At 40.1% G+C, this 16,491-nt stretch overlaps 1 protein-coding gene across 2 annotated transcripts in view; it reads left to right on the top strand.

The window, feature by feature from the left end:
• The window catches only part of CNTNAP5 (contactin associated protein family member 5), a 296,748-nt gene that overhangs the window by 136,022 nt on the left and 144,235 nt on the right, over positions 1-16,491 (top strand). For both annotated transcript variants that reach the window (XR_003559721.2, XM_027804376.2), the window contains exons 5-7: positions 5,132-5,335; positions 7,906-8,090; positions 11,414-11,557. Coding sequence is in view for 1 of the 2 variants with exons in the window: in XM_027804376.2 (XP_027660177.1) it covers positions 5,132-5,335; positions 7,906-8,090; positions 11,414-11,557 (533 nt within the window). In the remaining variant the exon portion in view is untranslated. The remainder of the gene's footprint in view (positions 1-5,131; positions 5,336-7,905; positions 8,091-11,413; positions 11,558-16,491) is intronic.

Below are 16,491 nucleotides of genomic sequence, written 5' to 3'. Positions count from 1 at the left end.
AAGTGGCTAACTTAACATGGGAGTGCACTGCGGTTCGAAATGGCATTCGCTGTTTTTTATTGCTCCTGCTAGAAGTAATTTACTACTATGAATTTACCTCAAAAACTTATCTGTCAAATGAGAGCTTTCTGCTTTGTCCTGTGCCCTCCCCTGCCACCCCTACCCTCCTGCTCTCTTTTCTTTTCACCCTCTAATTCGCTGCTAGTTGACATTGTTTGTCTTGAATATAGAAACACGTTTTTAACAGTAAAGCTGTTGAGTGTGCTTGACCTTATCCCATACAGATCGAAGTTCCTGTGCAACAAAGCATTCCAAGGCCATCGGTTCAGCTGGAATTCATAGATAACATGTGCTAATTTTTGTTTACTTTCTTACAAAGAAAGTATGTATTTAAATGAAAATTATTTACATTTATTTGAAATTCCTGTAAAGATTCCACCTCATGTGCTCAGAAGAGGTACTGAAATAGGAAGGAGATGATACTGATCTGAAAACATACATTGATGTTTCCTGTTCAGAAAAGGATTTATGATGAGTTAAATGGAAATTTCCATGCAGAAGTATGTGTAAGGTCTCAGTGTTCCTTTGCAGCAGTGGCTCCAGAAGCAGTGCGATTATCATGGATAACCAGAGCTGCAACAGAGGATGTGCCCAGAGAAATGGCAAATCAAATGCTTTTGATGCTGGGGGCAGTGAGTGGGGAATGGGTACGTCTTTATATTTGGGAAAAGTCTTGTTAGCTCAGCACATGAAAAAAATCTGCTGACACAATTGCTTTTATAGGATAAGATTTATAGCTTCATTGAAGATGCTGATCATGTTCTGTAACTGGTTAATGGCCCAAAATGCATCAGCAGAATCAGGTGTATGTGCAGTTAACAGGCTGGGAAATCACAGGAGGAACAATGATAGGGTGTGAGACAGGGTATCTTCTGCTTTTGAGAGGTGAGTTATTAATTTGCAGTTCTCATCCGTTGCTGTCATTACTTCAATGAATATGATCTGATATTGTGATTTTTGATTAAATGGTATTTTTACTGGATTTGTTTTTCTCTCTTCCCCCTCCCCCCCCCCCCCCATCTTCTTCTCTCCGCTCTTTTGTCTTCCTATGAGATAGAAAAGAATGCATTGCAGAGAACCATCTGATGGTCATTGAGCAGTAGTGTTTGTAACCAACTGCATAAGATAAATACCCAAACAATTGCTTACCAAGAGGCAGATGGAGATTTGTGATACAGCTGCATAGCAGAACAGTCACCTCTGAAGTGCCCATCCACATTCATCCCTTGGACTGAATGTCTGAGAGGGGTATGGAGGGGGAAGTTGGATTGCTTTAGTTTCACTCAAGCCAGTAAAGCATGACTGGCCAGAAGAGACAGCTGCTCAGACCAGGAACAGTCGTTTTTCCTCCTGCAGGGAGTTAAAGCTCCCTGTTTATTGAGGCAAGTGCAAACCCAAAAAAGTTCCTGCCTCAAATTGCAACTGTTTCTAGGGAATATTTTTGTATTTTGGAATAACTTTGCCAAGTGTTTACTTTGCCCAAAATCACTGGGAGAACTGTCTTTGTAAGTATGAATGTATGTCCTCTCTGCTGCTAGGAGCAGATTGCTGCACAAGTAAACTCCATGCTTTCACATTGCTCCCAGTCTGGCTCCTCTCGGCATAGCTGGTCCTACAGGCTAAAACCTGTGGTCACATGCTCCTTTAAAAAAAAAAAAATTAAAAAAATCCCCCCCAAAACAATGACAAATGCTGAATTAACCTGATAATCCACCTTCAACTCACTGTCTGTATTTCCACCCACCCCCAAGTGACTTTGATGATTGGATCTGTGTTGGGGAAGGAAATTCAAATGGAATGATGTAACCAGCACCCCTGAGGCCAGAACCTCTATTGAATTTCAAAAACAGCATGATGAATAATTCCTGTTTCATGGGAACTTCATCACCTGTGAGCAGGAGTGTCAATCTCTTTTTTCCCCGATATAGAAGTGATAGGATGAGAGTAAATGGCCTCAAGTTGCACCAGGGGAGGTTTGGATTGGATATTAGGAAAAATCTCTTCACCAAAAGGGTGGTCAAGCATTGGAACAGGCTGCCCATGGAAGTGGTTGAATCACCGTCACTAGAGGGGTTTAAAAGATGTGTAGCTGTGGTACTGAGGGACGTGGTTTAGTGGTGAACTTGGCAGTGCTAGGTTAACGGTTGGACTCGATGATCTTGAAGTTCTTTTTCAAACTAAATAATTTTGTGATTACGTATGTATTCACAACAGAGACATCTGTTTGAATTGTTGGTCTGTGGAGAATAACATGAAAGAAGCAGTTTTTGCCTGATCTCACTTTTGATGAGTTTTATAGCCTTGTTGATGAGGACAGTGTAGAAAAGTACCCAGGCTGAATAAAGTCTATGCGTAAGTAAACCAACAGGCAGTGCAGGACAAAACAACACGTTGTGTTTTAGTTTGTTATTCCTACAGGTTTTTTGAGACTTAGACATTTCTGATCTTTGTTTTCTTGCTGCAAGTGGATTATGGACATACGTGGACTCAATAAACACTAAGCAAACAGGCAGGTTTTCTGGAATGACTGTATTAGAACTGTGCTGTATCTTTCAGTTTTTAATGGGAAGTCAACGATTTGTTGTCACACAAACTGACACTAATGACTTTTGGCTGCCAGTGTTAGCATTCATTTGACATATTTCCACTTTGTTTAGGGCTATTTATTGGCCGATGTACTCACAACTGATAATTAGTGAAGCAGAACTTTTCAGAAACAGGTTTTCCTTTGTGTTATACTCTGTAAATGTCAGTGGTAGAGCTGTTCAAGAAATCAAGAAACTGTGTTATGCTGTGACTTAGTGGAGAGTTAAGAATAAGGACTGAAGTGTGAATTCAGACTGGTTGAAGGCTTGGATCTTAAGAAGAAGAAGAAAAAGGACCACTATTATGACAACATTGAATCATTGCTTTCTTAGGGTATGTTTGGTTTTGAGAGGTAGAAGTGAAACCAAATTTAACTGCAAAATCCACTGGAAATCAGACTGTAGCTTCTTTATAAGCTATTTCCTAATCTCTGCCTGTGTTAAAATGAAACCATTTTTATGACACAATTGCAATTTACTTTAAACAAATTGAAGTATTTAATGTAGCTGGGGAAATTCATAAGAATTAAACTATTAATTTAATTCCCTTTATAGAAACGGGCAGTCAAGGTGTCAATAGAGAGAAAGAAGCTATTCTGAAGGAGCTTTTTCTAAATGTCTAAATCAGAACTAAAAAATAGTAAAAGCAGATGGTGTGAATACTTTTGTATCCATGATACTTCCTAAACTACAACTGTTCGCATATGATGTTAAAGAGCGTGTTATAATTCTGACATCACAGATAAGAAATTGGTCTTACTTTATTCTGGAGTGATTTTTTTCCTAGGGTTGAATTTCTTTGTAGTTTTATTCTCATAAGAAATAATCAATTGCCTTATGATTTGGAATGGAATCTGGTTTGGTGTGACAGAATTTCTTGTAGAATTTAAATTTTGAGCTCCCTGCAAGTTTGTGAGTGTGCCATCAAACTTCTGTAGATACTGTCATACTGACATGCAGAAGCTATCGATGGTAGTTTCCATGGTAAAAAGAGGTCTTTTATTTTACGAGCTTACAATAGTTTTTAATTGCAATCCTCTTTGAATCTTGGTTCAATTTAAAAAAGTAAAAAAAAAAAAAAAAAAGAAGAAGAAAACCCTAATCCCTATTATTTCCCTTTTTAAGGAGGAACAAATGAAACTACCATTAATGCTCAAAAGGATAGAACTCTCAAGGGAACATAGGTGACTTAAATCACCAGCTTCATAATGCAGTTACTGACCTGGAAATCTTGATTATTTTGCATATGGACCTTGCAATTATTTTTCAAAAGAAAATGGAAAACTGATAGCTTTGGATTATCATTAAAACATGTTGTTTGCAAACAAAGATAGTTTATGCTCTTTCTTCTTGGTTACTATGAAGGTATTCTTTGTCTTTATGCATGTATCCCAGTGGTTATGTAGCTTAGTAAACCCTTGTTCAGATGCTTCATTTTCTGGTGGTCTTAAATTTTAGTATTTTTCTTAAAAACAGGAAATATGGATTAACAGGTTTATTATTGGCAAGTAGATATGTCCATAATTTGTGCCAAATTGTCTTTAGATAGAAATAAAATTGAATTCATGTATGACAGTCACATGTTTGAATACAATCTATTAGTTAAAAGTATTTAAAGCTACCTGAAATGCTCTGTTTTTATATATATATATATATATGAAATCTAAAAAAGTTTATGAAAAATACATTTTGCTTTAAATACTACTTTATAAAGCAAAGACAGTACTGCAGGCTGCTGCTGCCAAAGGAAATATTAATTGCAATTGAAGAATTGAAAGCTTGTTTTCTATCACAGTGATTGAGTTTTAGAGGCTGACTGAAGAGGAAAATATGCTTCTAACAGGATTTTCAAAGGTGTGTAATCAGTTTAGATGCCCAGTTGCCATGAAATCCCTTCAAAAGCTTTTTGAATTGATATTTGACTATTCCTGCCAACCTAGTCAATTTGCATGCAGAAACATAGCTGATAAATGCCCATCACAAACAAACAGCCAACCCTCAGAGGGTAAAATGATACTTATTTGGATGCAAAGGTGGATGCAGGCATGGCTGACATGCAGAAACAGCTCAACAGACTGTTGTGACGCTACAAAAAGTGGAGTGAGAACTGTAGTGTTCAAAGTAATGAAACAGCATCCTGGGTGTGTTTGAGACAAACAGCAAATGTGGCAAGGGATGTTCGGCAGATCTGAATATGATGGAAGGCACCTGTTCTGTTCTAAAAAATTCAGTGAGAAAAGAGTCTTTGATGAGAGAGAGGACAAGTCCAGAGGAGTTCTGTTTTTATCTTAGTGTTCCCCTTCCCCAGACAGAGGGAGAGGACTGGAAATGGGTGAAATGTGGTTGCCCAAATGTCACGCATGTCATATGGATGTATGCTTCTGAGAATACCTGGCTCCAAGTGATATTTGGAAAGATTCTGAAAAAATATGGTCCCTCTCCTGATGCTGCCTCTCCTTTTCATTTTGCCATTTTCTTTCTCCCAGAGTCAGATATTGCAGACTTCGATGGCAGAAGCTCACTCCTCTACAGGTTCAATCAGAAACTTATGAGCACATTCAAGGATGTGGTTTCCTTGAAGTTCAAGAGCATGCAGGGGGATGGAGTCTTATTCCATGGAGAAGGACAGCGTGGAGACTATATTACCTTGGAACTGCAGAAAGGAAAACTCTCCTTGCACATCAACCTGGGTAAGGGTAATTAATCCTAATTGGTTCACATATTATTGTAACAAGGATTGTCTAGGTTTGCTTTTATAAATCTATTGTTTATATTAAGTCATATCTAGAAACTCCAGCTGAGAGAAGGTGGGAGGGGAAGCAAAAGAAAATACACTTGACTGATGTCACACAAGACATGATAGCTGAGCCAAGAAGAGATCTTGATTCTTCTAACTAGTTCTGACCAAGGCTGAGCTGCTGAATGACTACTTTTGAAGTTTTGACCTTTGCTTGATGATGCTTCCAAACAGTGATTTTTTTGAAAAAAACACCACAAAACCAGTTCTGTTTCTTCCCCTTCCTCCTTTTTTATTTTTATTGTTACTATTTTTAAGAAGAGCATTCTCAGGAGGTTTGGTTTGGAGTGCAAACGCTTATTTTTGGTTTGTGTCTTATTTTTTCCATTCCATGATCAGAACTGAGATGAGAATACAGAAATTAAATGAAAACATTTTTGTCAAAACATTGTGCACGTTGGTATTGTTTTGTTTCTGAGATTATTTCAGTTGAAAACTGTGTATATCTGGAAAGCCATCACTGTGTTATTGTGTTGTATCAGAGGGACAAATGAAAGGCTGGCTTAATTTCTTTCCATAGAAGGATGCTTGTTTTTTTTCCTGGTGAATATGCTAAAGCATTTTGATAATGCCAGGAGCTACTGTATTAGGAGTGATCATACCCCCTCCCCCAGCCTTACTGCAAAACCTTCATTAGCTTCAGCTGTGGGTGACCAATGGTACTGGACTCAGCAGTCTCAACTGACTCACATTTCTCATACTGAGGTTTTGAGTTGGCCAGAAGTTTCCACACCTGTATTGCTGTACTTTGGTCAGCACAGGAGCTCCACTTACCTTGTTCAGGTATTTAACTTGGTCTGAAAGCCCCAGCAGCCCATTCGGACAGAAAACTGCAACAAAGCCTCTTCCTCTGTTAACCGTGAGGGTGTGGGCAAGGAGGGGAGAGATTTAAGGTCCAAGTTTTTCACTGCCATTCTCAATCCTAATAACTTTGATGAAATAAGTAATCTGAATCATTGCATGTACTAATGTACATCGCGCTTAGACTGCCAAAGGTGATTTTAATAAAAATGGGAGACGTAGTATCTAATGATGTATAGTATTAACAGGGGCAGATCCCAGACTAGCAGTTCCAAGACACTTAAAGAAATTTGTCTAGAGCAGATAAAGCAGGCAACAGTGCAGTGTCTCAGTCCCCTGTTTATGACTTGGGGAATTGTAAGAAATCATAAACTAGTGGGAGAAAACTGGAGGCACTAAAACAGAATTCATAGGTAAATCTTTTTTGCATTTTTCCCCTAGTGCTTAATTACGTTTGTTTTAAATGTCAGTAACAATTTTCCACAGGTCTTGGATTTCATTTTTACATAAGCTCATTAATTGTTTAGTCTCCAACTAGCATTTCCTTCATTTCTTTCTTTCTTTTTATTTATTTAATGCATCAGAGAGTAGGAATGATAATGCAGCATTTTTCCAGTTTGGTATTTGGATGTTACTTGGACCAAGTAACTACATCACAAGCCTCTGAATGTGAGATTCTTTGACTCCATTGATTTGTTCTCCTCTTACAGATGTTTCATACTAAGATAAGAATATAGTATAGTTAAATATATTCTGTTACTTCTTCCAGAGGAGATGCTGTTGTGAATATGTAGTCTAAGATAAGGGTTTTTTTTTCTTTCAGCAGTAGCCCCAAATGCACAGATTCTAGCCATTTCAAGTCTCCTCTGTGCATTCATATGTCATGGTCAAGGGTTTTGATGTCTGCTCTTGAACCCGCTTGCATCTTCCCTGACAGTTTTGGAGCATGTATTCTCTCCATTCTGCTGGAATATAAAAAAGGACACACAGTCTCTTTCAATGAGAGGCTCTGAAGTGTTCAGATATATAGCCAGCTGGAAAACAGAAGAGTGCTTGAATTCACCAGGGTTAGGGCCTAAATATTTTTATGACTCTTGATCTAAAGTTTTGGAGATCTAGGCCAGGTGTAAGGATCTGTTTGAGCTGAGCAAAACACTTGCGTTCATGTTACTTCACTGACTTGTGGGGTTTTTTTCTCTGAAAATGGACAGGTGCAATTTCTGGTGAAAATACAAAAAGCACATAGTTGAAACTGTGAAGTCTCAGGAGTGGTCTGTTAATGTGAACAGACAGGAGATTATTGTGCAGCCTGAAGGGAGCTCTTAAAACACCAGGGCCTGGAATGCACAGCAGAGCCAAGGGCACAGGCGCAGTGGTGATCCTCTGTGTGCTGCAGTGGGTGGGTGCAGCACTGGGACAATCTTCTGGTTTATCACAAGGATTTCAGGGGTAAAAAATGTGTGTGTGCATATACACACACATATATGAATAAGAGGCGAGGCCCAAAGGCTCTCAGGCAAGTTTTGACAAGGGTCTGATTCTGATGGGCAGAGCTCCTGTTTGCACCCAGGAGGACTGTTCTGTGCTCCCCTTGAGTCCCCATGCTTCACTTAAGGGCCTGGGGGTAACCCTGGTGTCTTCTGCCTGTCTCTGCCCCTCCAGGAGACTCCAACCTGCACTTCAGTAACAGCCACACATCCGTCACCCTGGGCAGCCTCCTGGATGATCAGCACTGGCACTCGGTTCTCATAGAGCGCTTCAACAAGCAAGTGAACTTCACGGTGGACAAGCACACCCAACATTTCCGAACGAAGGGCGATTCAGATCACTTGGATATTGATTATGAGGTGTGTGAAGCCTTTTAGGTTATAAGCTGGGAGGTGAGGCTGAGCTGGTATAAAATGAATGTGGTGGAAAACAACCACCCTAAGAGCTGTTTCTTTCCAGCAAAGATCTTTTCTTTATTTAATATTTCCATCCTAGAGACCTCCTTTCATAGTTAACTGTCTACGTCAGTGCAGCTCTGTATACAACAGTCCCAGGAAATGGCCGGTCTCTGGGCAAATATGCATTGGATTATGCTTACAGTTCAAAGTAAGGCAAGCTTTGAGCTAAATTAAAAGGTATAGCCTGGGTTCTAGTCAAATCTTCAGGGAGAAAATGATCTTAGCTGTAGGGAGAGGTGCTGTGTCATCATCTCCAATGTGATTTTAATGCAAGCATTGAGCACCATCCCTGTATCTGATTGGCATGACCTCTCATGATACCAGCTCTGAGTTGTGCCTCTATCCAGCCACCACTTTTTTGGATTACAGGTGCCCACATAGAGATGAGTAGATAAATACCGTTGTCTTCTCACTAGGAATTAAAGACCCTAAGCATGACTGTCAAGATAAACAGTTCTGACCCAGGTCCCTTCACATATGGGGTTGTGATGCAGAGCATCCTGGTCTAGGAAGCCAGAGCAGCTCCGCCGAGGAAGGACTGAACAGAGGAAACATCCTGCCTGCCCATTAAACTCGAGGCTGGTGTGCTCCCCTGTCATGAGGCCAAGGTGCTACAGAGTGTAGTTTATATCACTCCAGCAGTTCAGTGCTTATGACTGATAGTAAATAATACCTTAAAAACTTTCATATCATCCCCTATCTATATGCAAGGCAGTTCTTCATCTGTTCCCGTCACCAGTGCACACCTGTGTGCAAATTACCCACGTTCATTTTTATCCCCATGCACTTGCGTACTGAATTTTGCTAGCCCACAAGGCACAGGGTCATGCTTGCACAGTCAGAACCATCACCCCGTCTGGATGCACTGAGCTGGCATGGTTTGTTGCTTAAGAGACCACAAGTTTCCCCTCTGCACTTTGAAATAATTTCTCTAGAAAGGATAAATTCCCAGCACACCCAAGGGACAAAAGCAGATGGCTTGGAAGTGTCAGGTGCCTGCTCTCCCTGCTCTCTGTTCCTCTCATGTTCCAGCTGAAATTCCCTTCTTTGTATTTCACAAAGCAGGGTGAAGTGAGTGGTACCTGTACTCTAGTACTGCGGTACCAAATCACAAGCACATTTATTGGGAACAACACATTTGAGCTTTGAGATTCTGGAACAGCTTCAGACCGAACTAGCAAGGGCCAAAGCTGTAACTACTTTCACGGTGGAGTTGAGAAAAGCCAAATGATTGAGTCTTCCATTTTCCTAATTTCAAAATATTAAAATTACTTGCTTCCTACTACAAATTGATGCCAATTAGGGAACGCTCAGGCTCCAATGTAATTTGCAGAACATTTTTCTGGATGTTCCAAAACAGGGAGCATGGTAGAGATCTTCAGCTGATGTAAGTCAGCATCACTGCTGATTCTGTGGCACTCAGTCCTGGCCCCTGGTGCTTAGTTTTCCACACTGTGTTTTCTTTCCATTTTCACTGAGACGATCAGCTGAACGTTACAGCAATACAGTCTATTGAAAGTTTATCTCAGCACACTTTAGGGATGAAAGACCTTACTGAGGGTAATAAACCCATTAGTTTGGTAATTAAAATTATTACCAATCACAAAGGAAACTTTTCTTAATAATGCAGTGGTATAATTGCTATTGATTTTTCTTCTGGTTTTGAAATCCAATACATAGTCCCTAAGCAGGGGACTTAAAGAGAACATGAAAAAACGAAATTCTGGTGTTCTAAGGAAGAACTAATGATTCTTACTGGAAAAAAAACCCAAAACATTGCCAGCACATAAGCGCTCATGCCAATAATGAACCTGCAAGTGATGTAAAGTAGCAGTCTGCTCACTCTTTGTTTCTCTGAAGTGATCAGTTAAATTCAGCTGAGGTGCAAGTTCATTAAGGACTTGTTTTCAAAGAAGTACTTTCAAGGTTGTCCAGGGAGGTTTTATTTGTTTATGTATCCCAGCTTGCTAGGTGGAGTGGGAGGAAAAATAGCCTCCAAATTTCCCTTTACTTTTGTGATACTGAGCTGAGGTGAGCGGGTAGGAATTATGACAGAAAATAAGGCTGCCCAGGTTCCAGCAGCCGTCAGCATGTAAGTGTTGCCACACAGCAGTGCATGCCCTTGATGCAGTGGATGCAGCAGGATTGCAGCACAGCTCCCGATGTGCTGGAAGCACTGTGAAGTACGGTGGCTGCAGGATCTGCATTATATCACTCACGATGCTGCTGGCTGCGATGGGAAAAATTAATAAAAACCCAGTGGTACCAACAGTAAGACTTAGCAAAAAAAGCCGGTAGAGTTAATTAGAAATGAGCCATGTCATCTGGAAAATGAAAATAGAATTATATTTTTTTTGAGTTGTGGGGTTTAGGGGTGTGGTTTTTTCCTTTTTTTTTTTTTTTTTTTCTTTTTCTTTTGCCTTCTCTCCGTCTTCTTTCTCCCCTATTATGCTTCAAGGATTATGGAAGCTTTATTTTCTTAGGGTCTTTGTCCTTCCAGGGCTTTCAGCCTTCCAGTTAAGTGATGAGTTGTAATCTGCACAATGCTGATTAGACAACATTACAGCAGAAGTTTTGTTTAAAAGTAAAACCTCAAACTTTCTCCATTACACTGCTCAAGTCCCAAATACCACGTGCGAGTATTGTAAAGACCAAACAACAGTGATATTTAGGGAAAACAGCTGCAAGGTGCAAATGGGGTAGTTCGTGTGTGGGATACTACCCCTCACTGGCTGAAAACAGAACTGTTCAGAGATGTGCTTGGTGAAAAGGGGTGACTCCAGCTTGCAGGTGAACCCGATGCTTTGAGGTTTATTCCTCCATTGCTCAGTGGTTCTGGCCACTGTGGTCTGCTGCTGGGTGACAGCCTCCAGGCCAGTGGGGGCTGTGGGCTGGAGACCATTTAAATGTTATCTTGTGCATTGGGTGTTCCTGGGTGGGGGGCTGGTGGTGCTATGTTGGTGAAGTGGTGTGTCAAGGCTCTTCACTGCTGTTTCCAAAACAGTGAGCTGTCTGTGACAGCAGTGTTTCTCCAACAGCTGTAATGCTATGCAGCTTGTAGTCTTGTAATGTAATTGGGCAGCCAGATCCTGCTTTGTGTTCTGAGGTGATACTGTTTGTGTGACTTGGTTCTTAGATAATATCCTGGCTGGCTGCATGGTGTGGGGCTTTGCCCTTTTGCTTTTGGGGTGATAACCAAATATCATTTTTATTCTTTCCAAAAGCTCAGTTTCGGAGGGATTCCTGTTCCAGGGAAGCCAGGAACCTTTCAGAGGAAAAATTTCCACGGGTGCATTGAGAACCTTTATTACAACGGAGTCAATATAATTGACCTCGCAAAAAGGCGCAAACCTCAGATCTATACTGTGGTAAGAGACAATAATGTATGCTTTCCTTCTCTACTTCCATGCTGTTGGTGTTCCCAGCTGCACTGAATGAGTGGAATTTAGATTTAGATAGCCATGGGCGTAATTAGCTTGTTAAAATTATATTGCTGAGGCTAACACCAGTCAGCACTGGCTGCTCTGGTAAGAGTTAATGAAAGACATGTGTGGAAATTAATACATTTCACTGACTTTCCAGGTGTATGAGAAATTGTTTGGACAAACTTTTAAATTCCTTTTCCAAGAGTAAAATGTCTCTTTTTGATGGCATAATAGAAGTCATAAAGACATTTTTTTTCTGGTTAACTCAGATAAAATCTTATTTTCTGAACCATTCGCCATCACTGTGGTGGAGTACAGTAGTAGCAAAATTTTATTCTTCTATTTGAGTTGGTATTATAAAGAAGAATAGATGTTTATTTTATTACTGGAAATATTTTTGTTTGTGCTTCCCCTTATATTCAGTGTATTGGCAGTTCTGAGAACCATTGACCTGGTAATAGTGTCTCTAAGTATGGTACAGTAGAGGTAAAGCAAAAGGTTCTATGGTCTTATCCAGCCTGCTAACATAAAACATAAATGTAACATCACACCTAATACAGTCCAAAATTACAGATATATTTAAATATATAATGAGCAAATAAAGAACATTTTATTTTGTAAGAAGAGGGAATAGTACACTCCCATGCAGCTTTGACAAATTGTAAATAATTCAGTTTGCTTATCTTGTGCCTCACTCCTGCACCATGCTTTGATATGTGCCTTTTGGCTAAGGCTGTGTATTTGCAGAATGTAGAGGTGAAACTGCTTTTGGCTCTCATGACATCTTGTGCTTTGTAGTAATGTGTATAAACAGACCGAAGCTAAAACAAAGCAAGCCAAAAGATCACAAGAAGTCCTTCCTTTCCCCACTTTCCCTGCCTAGGGCGAGGCTGAATACACAGGGAATGTCAAAATGGAAAGGTGATGGTTAAGAAGTCCTGCACTTTCTCGCTGGCAGTCAAGACTTGCCTCCAGGATATTCCCTTAGCCTGGGACTGAGAGACTTTGCTTTAATAAGCTCAAATCTGATTGCTCTGACTCAGGACTCTAAGGCAGAGATCTTATGAACTGTGTTAAATTTCTCTTCCCCTCAGATTACTTTCTAAGGGGAGCAAAGAGCCCTGGTCTGCTTCTTAGGACATTAAACAGCTGGTTGTTTTGCCAACTGGGTGATGGGAAGGCCTTCCTAAAGGGGAGAAGAAAAACTTTGTAATGCGCTTTTTCTCTGAAGGCTTTTGTCTGTGTATAGCCTGGCCCCAGGCAATGAAACTCTGTTATCACAATACTTGGTTTAGACAAAACTAGATCTAATCCTGCTCCCTTTGTCAATTTAAGGTAGCAGCGATGTGCCCCCACCTTTCAGTGTCCCTCCCAGAAACAATGATTTTAATGCAATAGTTTTCAAAGGCTGGCTGCTGTACTGCTTTCTGTGAGATGTATGATCTGCTATGTGCTGTGCCTGTGACACTTGCATATGCAAAGTGCATGGAAAGGTTGCCACACTCGCAGTGCCAAATAATCTTAGATGAACATCCTTCTATAGGAACCAGCTCCAGCAGATCTGTTTTTTTTCCAACATCCTTTCCATCGCAGCTATCCATCTCTGGCAACTCTCAGGTACTTCTAGCTTTCACAGGATAATCTCCCTCTCCCGTCTTTCTGCTCTTTCCCACTCCTTAGCAATTTACTTACTCAAATTAAAATGACTTGTTCTTGCTGAATGTAGTTTTTTTGCTTGCCGGATTTCCTCTGCACTAAATGCTTTTACTCAAAGTTCATTGAGGTTTTCAAGCAACAATCTGTATCCCCAGAGAGCTGCAAGCTTCTCTGCTTTGCATTCTTGTAGTTGCTAAGGTGGTCTGGAGTGGAAATGTGATGAAAGGAACATCACAGAAGAATAATTAAATATAGCAGGGACTTGGAATCGCTTCTTCCAACAATGCGTCATATGCTTGTGTTGCCTCCGCACAAGCTGGATATCACCAGAGATGGTTCTGTGTTGTTAGCCTTCAAAATACCTTTATCTCCTAACAAATGACATTTGAGGACAAACCAGTCTGGGATTAGAAAGCCATAAATGCTCAGAGACACTAGGTTTTGCCTCCAAAAGGGAAGCAGACTTCAATACTCAGGCTCCACTTCATTGTCTGTGCCTTTGTGAACGATGACACAGTCAGTGAGCCAAACTTGTGGGTTTTTGTACCGATCAACTTTGGTGTTTTTACTGTTGACATCTTTCACACAAGCAGGAAAATGATACAACAGCTTTGGAGGTATAGATTTCCTCTTATGAAGTAGTTCCTCCTCTATGTAAATAATGGTCCCAAATCAGCTACATTTAAAGTCAGAGGAAGAAACTACAGGTTGTCAATAACAGCATACTGTACTATGTATTGTACTCTTGGGTGATGGCTGTGATTATCATTCTGCCTGTTCTTTTCTGTAGCTCATTTGCAGTTGTCAGACTTGCAATAAATCCCCTTGAGAAGACATCTCAAGATAACGAGGCAGCCTGTCTCTTTGAACTGGAACTTGCCTTCAGAATTCCATTTTTATATTGTGTGATACTTAACCTCTCTACATGGTAGCCCTATCTATTTGGACAAGCTATCTATCTTCCCTCTGGGGTTTCTTCTGTCCCTGATGGCATGTTGTAAGGCTTTTTGTTGTGGTGGGGTTTTTTTATCCCCTAGGTCATTGAGTGTGGAGAAGTGATAGGGCATCTTTTATTTGCTCTCTGAAGGGATTACGGGTTTTAATTGCAAGAGGTTAAGAGAAGTCAAATTTCTGTAATTACCATTGTCACGGTGGTAGGGCTGGACCCTTGGGAAACCTCAGAAAGCACTTTAAAATAATGATCTAAAGATCTACCCTATTTACTAGCTGTCTTCTCAGCACAAAAGAAGTGCAGACTGCCCATTATGCGAAATTGTACAACAGTTACTCAGGCTTCTTGGGCAAGTAGTTAGGAGGAGGAAAATACGCTAGTTGGAGCCACATTTACAAGAAGCACAGAGGGAATTGTCCTTCAAAGAAGGTTATTTGAGCTGTTGCTGTCTGAGATGGTGAAGTCCTTGTTGAAGGATTTTGTGCTTGTTAAGGGTGTATGTAGATGCAGGAGGAGACGGGACAAGTTCTGTGAAGAGAAATCCTTTGAGAATTACTAAATATGTCTGGCTGAGGGAGTAGTTAAGAGAAAAATAGCTATAGTATCCTGAAAATAGCTATAGTATCCTGGCCACCAGTGGTTACCTACTGCTAGATTTAGGTTGCACCCTTAGAAACTGCTCTGATGTCACCTGTGGCCTGGATCTTAAGTCTTCTTGTGTTGCTGATTTGTGATGCCAAAATAAGAAGCTGTCTAGCTGAAGAAATGGAGTGAAGAGGTCATGAAAAGATGCTGTGTTTAATCTTCTCAATGCTTTACCCTGCGTACTCACTGAAACTGAGGAACACCCTATCCCCCTTTCCCTTCCAATACCTTTAGGTAATAGGAATTGGAGTAGTAGTTTTATTTAGCAGAGCAAACCCTCCGCTGACTTGAGAGGAGTGTAGGATATTTGTAAGGCAGAAGTTGTCAGCCCCTCAGATATGCTTGAATTTCTACATTGGCCTGCCATATTGGATCTGAGAGTGACAATTCAGCACAGCAAGGGATTTGGTGACATGTAAATGCATAACTGTGGTGCTTCAGGGAAATAACCAACTGCCAGCATCAAAGAGCAGGGAAGGATACCTAGTGACAGGAGAATGTAAACTAATAATTCATTCCCTTTATAGAGAATCTGAACATGCTGTTTTATTAAGCTGATTTGAGATACCTTCATCTTGAGAAGAATTTACCTGTCTATGCATGTCTCGTTCTACTGAAGTGCTAGTGCAAGTCAGCCTGGTGATTTGTGAAGGACCCTACAAAGGTTTGGAGAACCAGGAGTTAAGTGTATCTTCCCCCCCCCCCCCCCCCCCCTTAGTTTTTGCACTGCAATCAGATTATAGGAATGATAAATAAAAAATGTTGGAACTATTTAGTGACGTTTTACACAATGCTTTACAGGACTAGGTTAACTTTATTAAAAAAAATAAATTTATGCAATTATTTAATGAAAAAATGAGTAGTAAATGCTTATTAAAAAAATAACTCAGTTTGCTGTTCTTTAGATAAGACAGGTGAACTCAGATTCCAGAAATATTTGGTTCCTGTAAAACCAACTTTTTATGGTTACTTCTATTCCTGCCTGTTTTCTGGGTCTTCAGATGAGTGTCCTTCACATCCTACCTGTGGTGTGGAAAAGTAAGAAAGTCTATATAAATAGTATTCATTTTAAGTTTCTGTTTTATTGTTGCTGAATAGTTTAACAGGATTGTTTTGAAAGAAAGTAAGTGTATCACCTCAATCAAGGTCTTGAAATAAAGTCTATTTAAATGATAGCTTTCCCATTGATTTAAGTTGGCTTTGTCTACTATTCTAAAGACTTTCAGTCTGTAAATATTTAATCCATCATGTAGGTACCACAATAAATTCTCCTATTTTTGATATAAAAGTTTTTGTCTTACAATTTTGATAGTTGTGATGGCCACAAGTGAAGAAAGTCTTTCAGGGAGAGACAGACCATATTTTTTTGTAAGACTAGTTGATACATGCAGAAAAAAAATGGCAAGTTTTTGAGCAAACAAGGCCTTTTTGAGAGTCATCAGCCTTCAGCAAATTGGAGGTTAGAAACAGTTGTTCAGAGTTTAATTTATTACATTATCTGGATAGTCAAATTGACTGAATAGGGCAGTTAGCACCTGCTGAGCAGAGGAGGATGTTTCAAGGCGGGAGGTGTTAAAGCTGTTAGTCCCTGTAGGAGAGCAAGAAAGATGGCTAATTATTGTCA

Source organism: Falco cherrug, chromosome 8 (assembly GCF_023634085.1).
Source record: "Falco cherrug isolate bFalChe1 chromosome 8, bFalChe1.pri, whole genome shotgun sequence".
Taxonomy (NCBI): domain Eukaryota; kingdom Metazoa; phylum Chordata; class Aves; order Falconiformes; family Falconidae; genus Falco; species Falco cherrug.
This window is presented reverse-complemented; position numbering and strand designations above follow the sequence as displayed.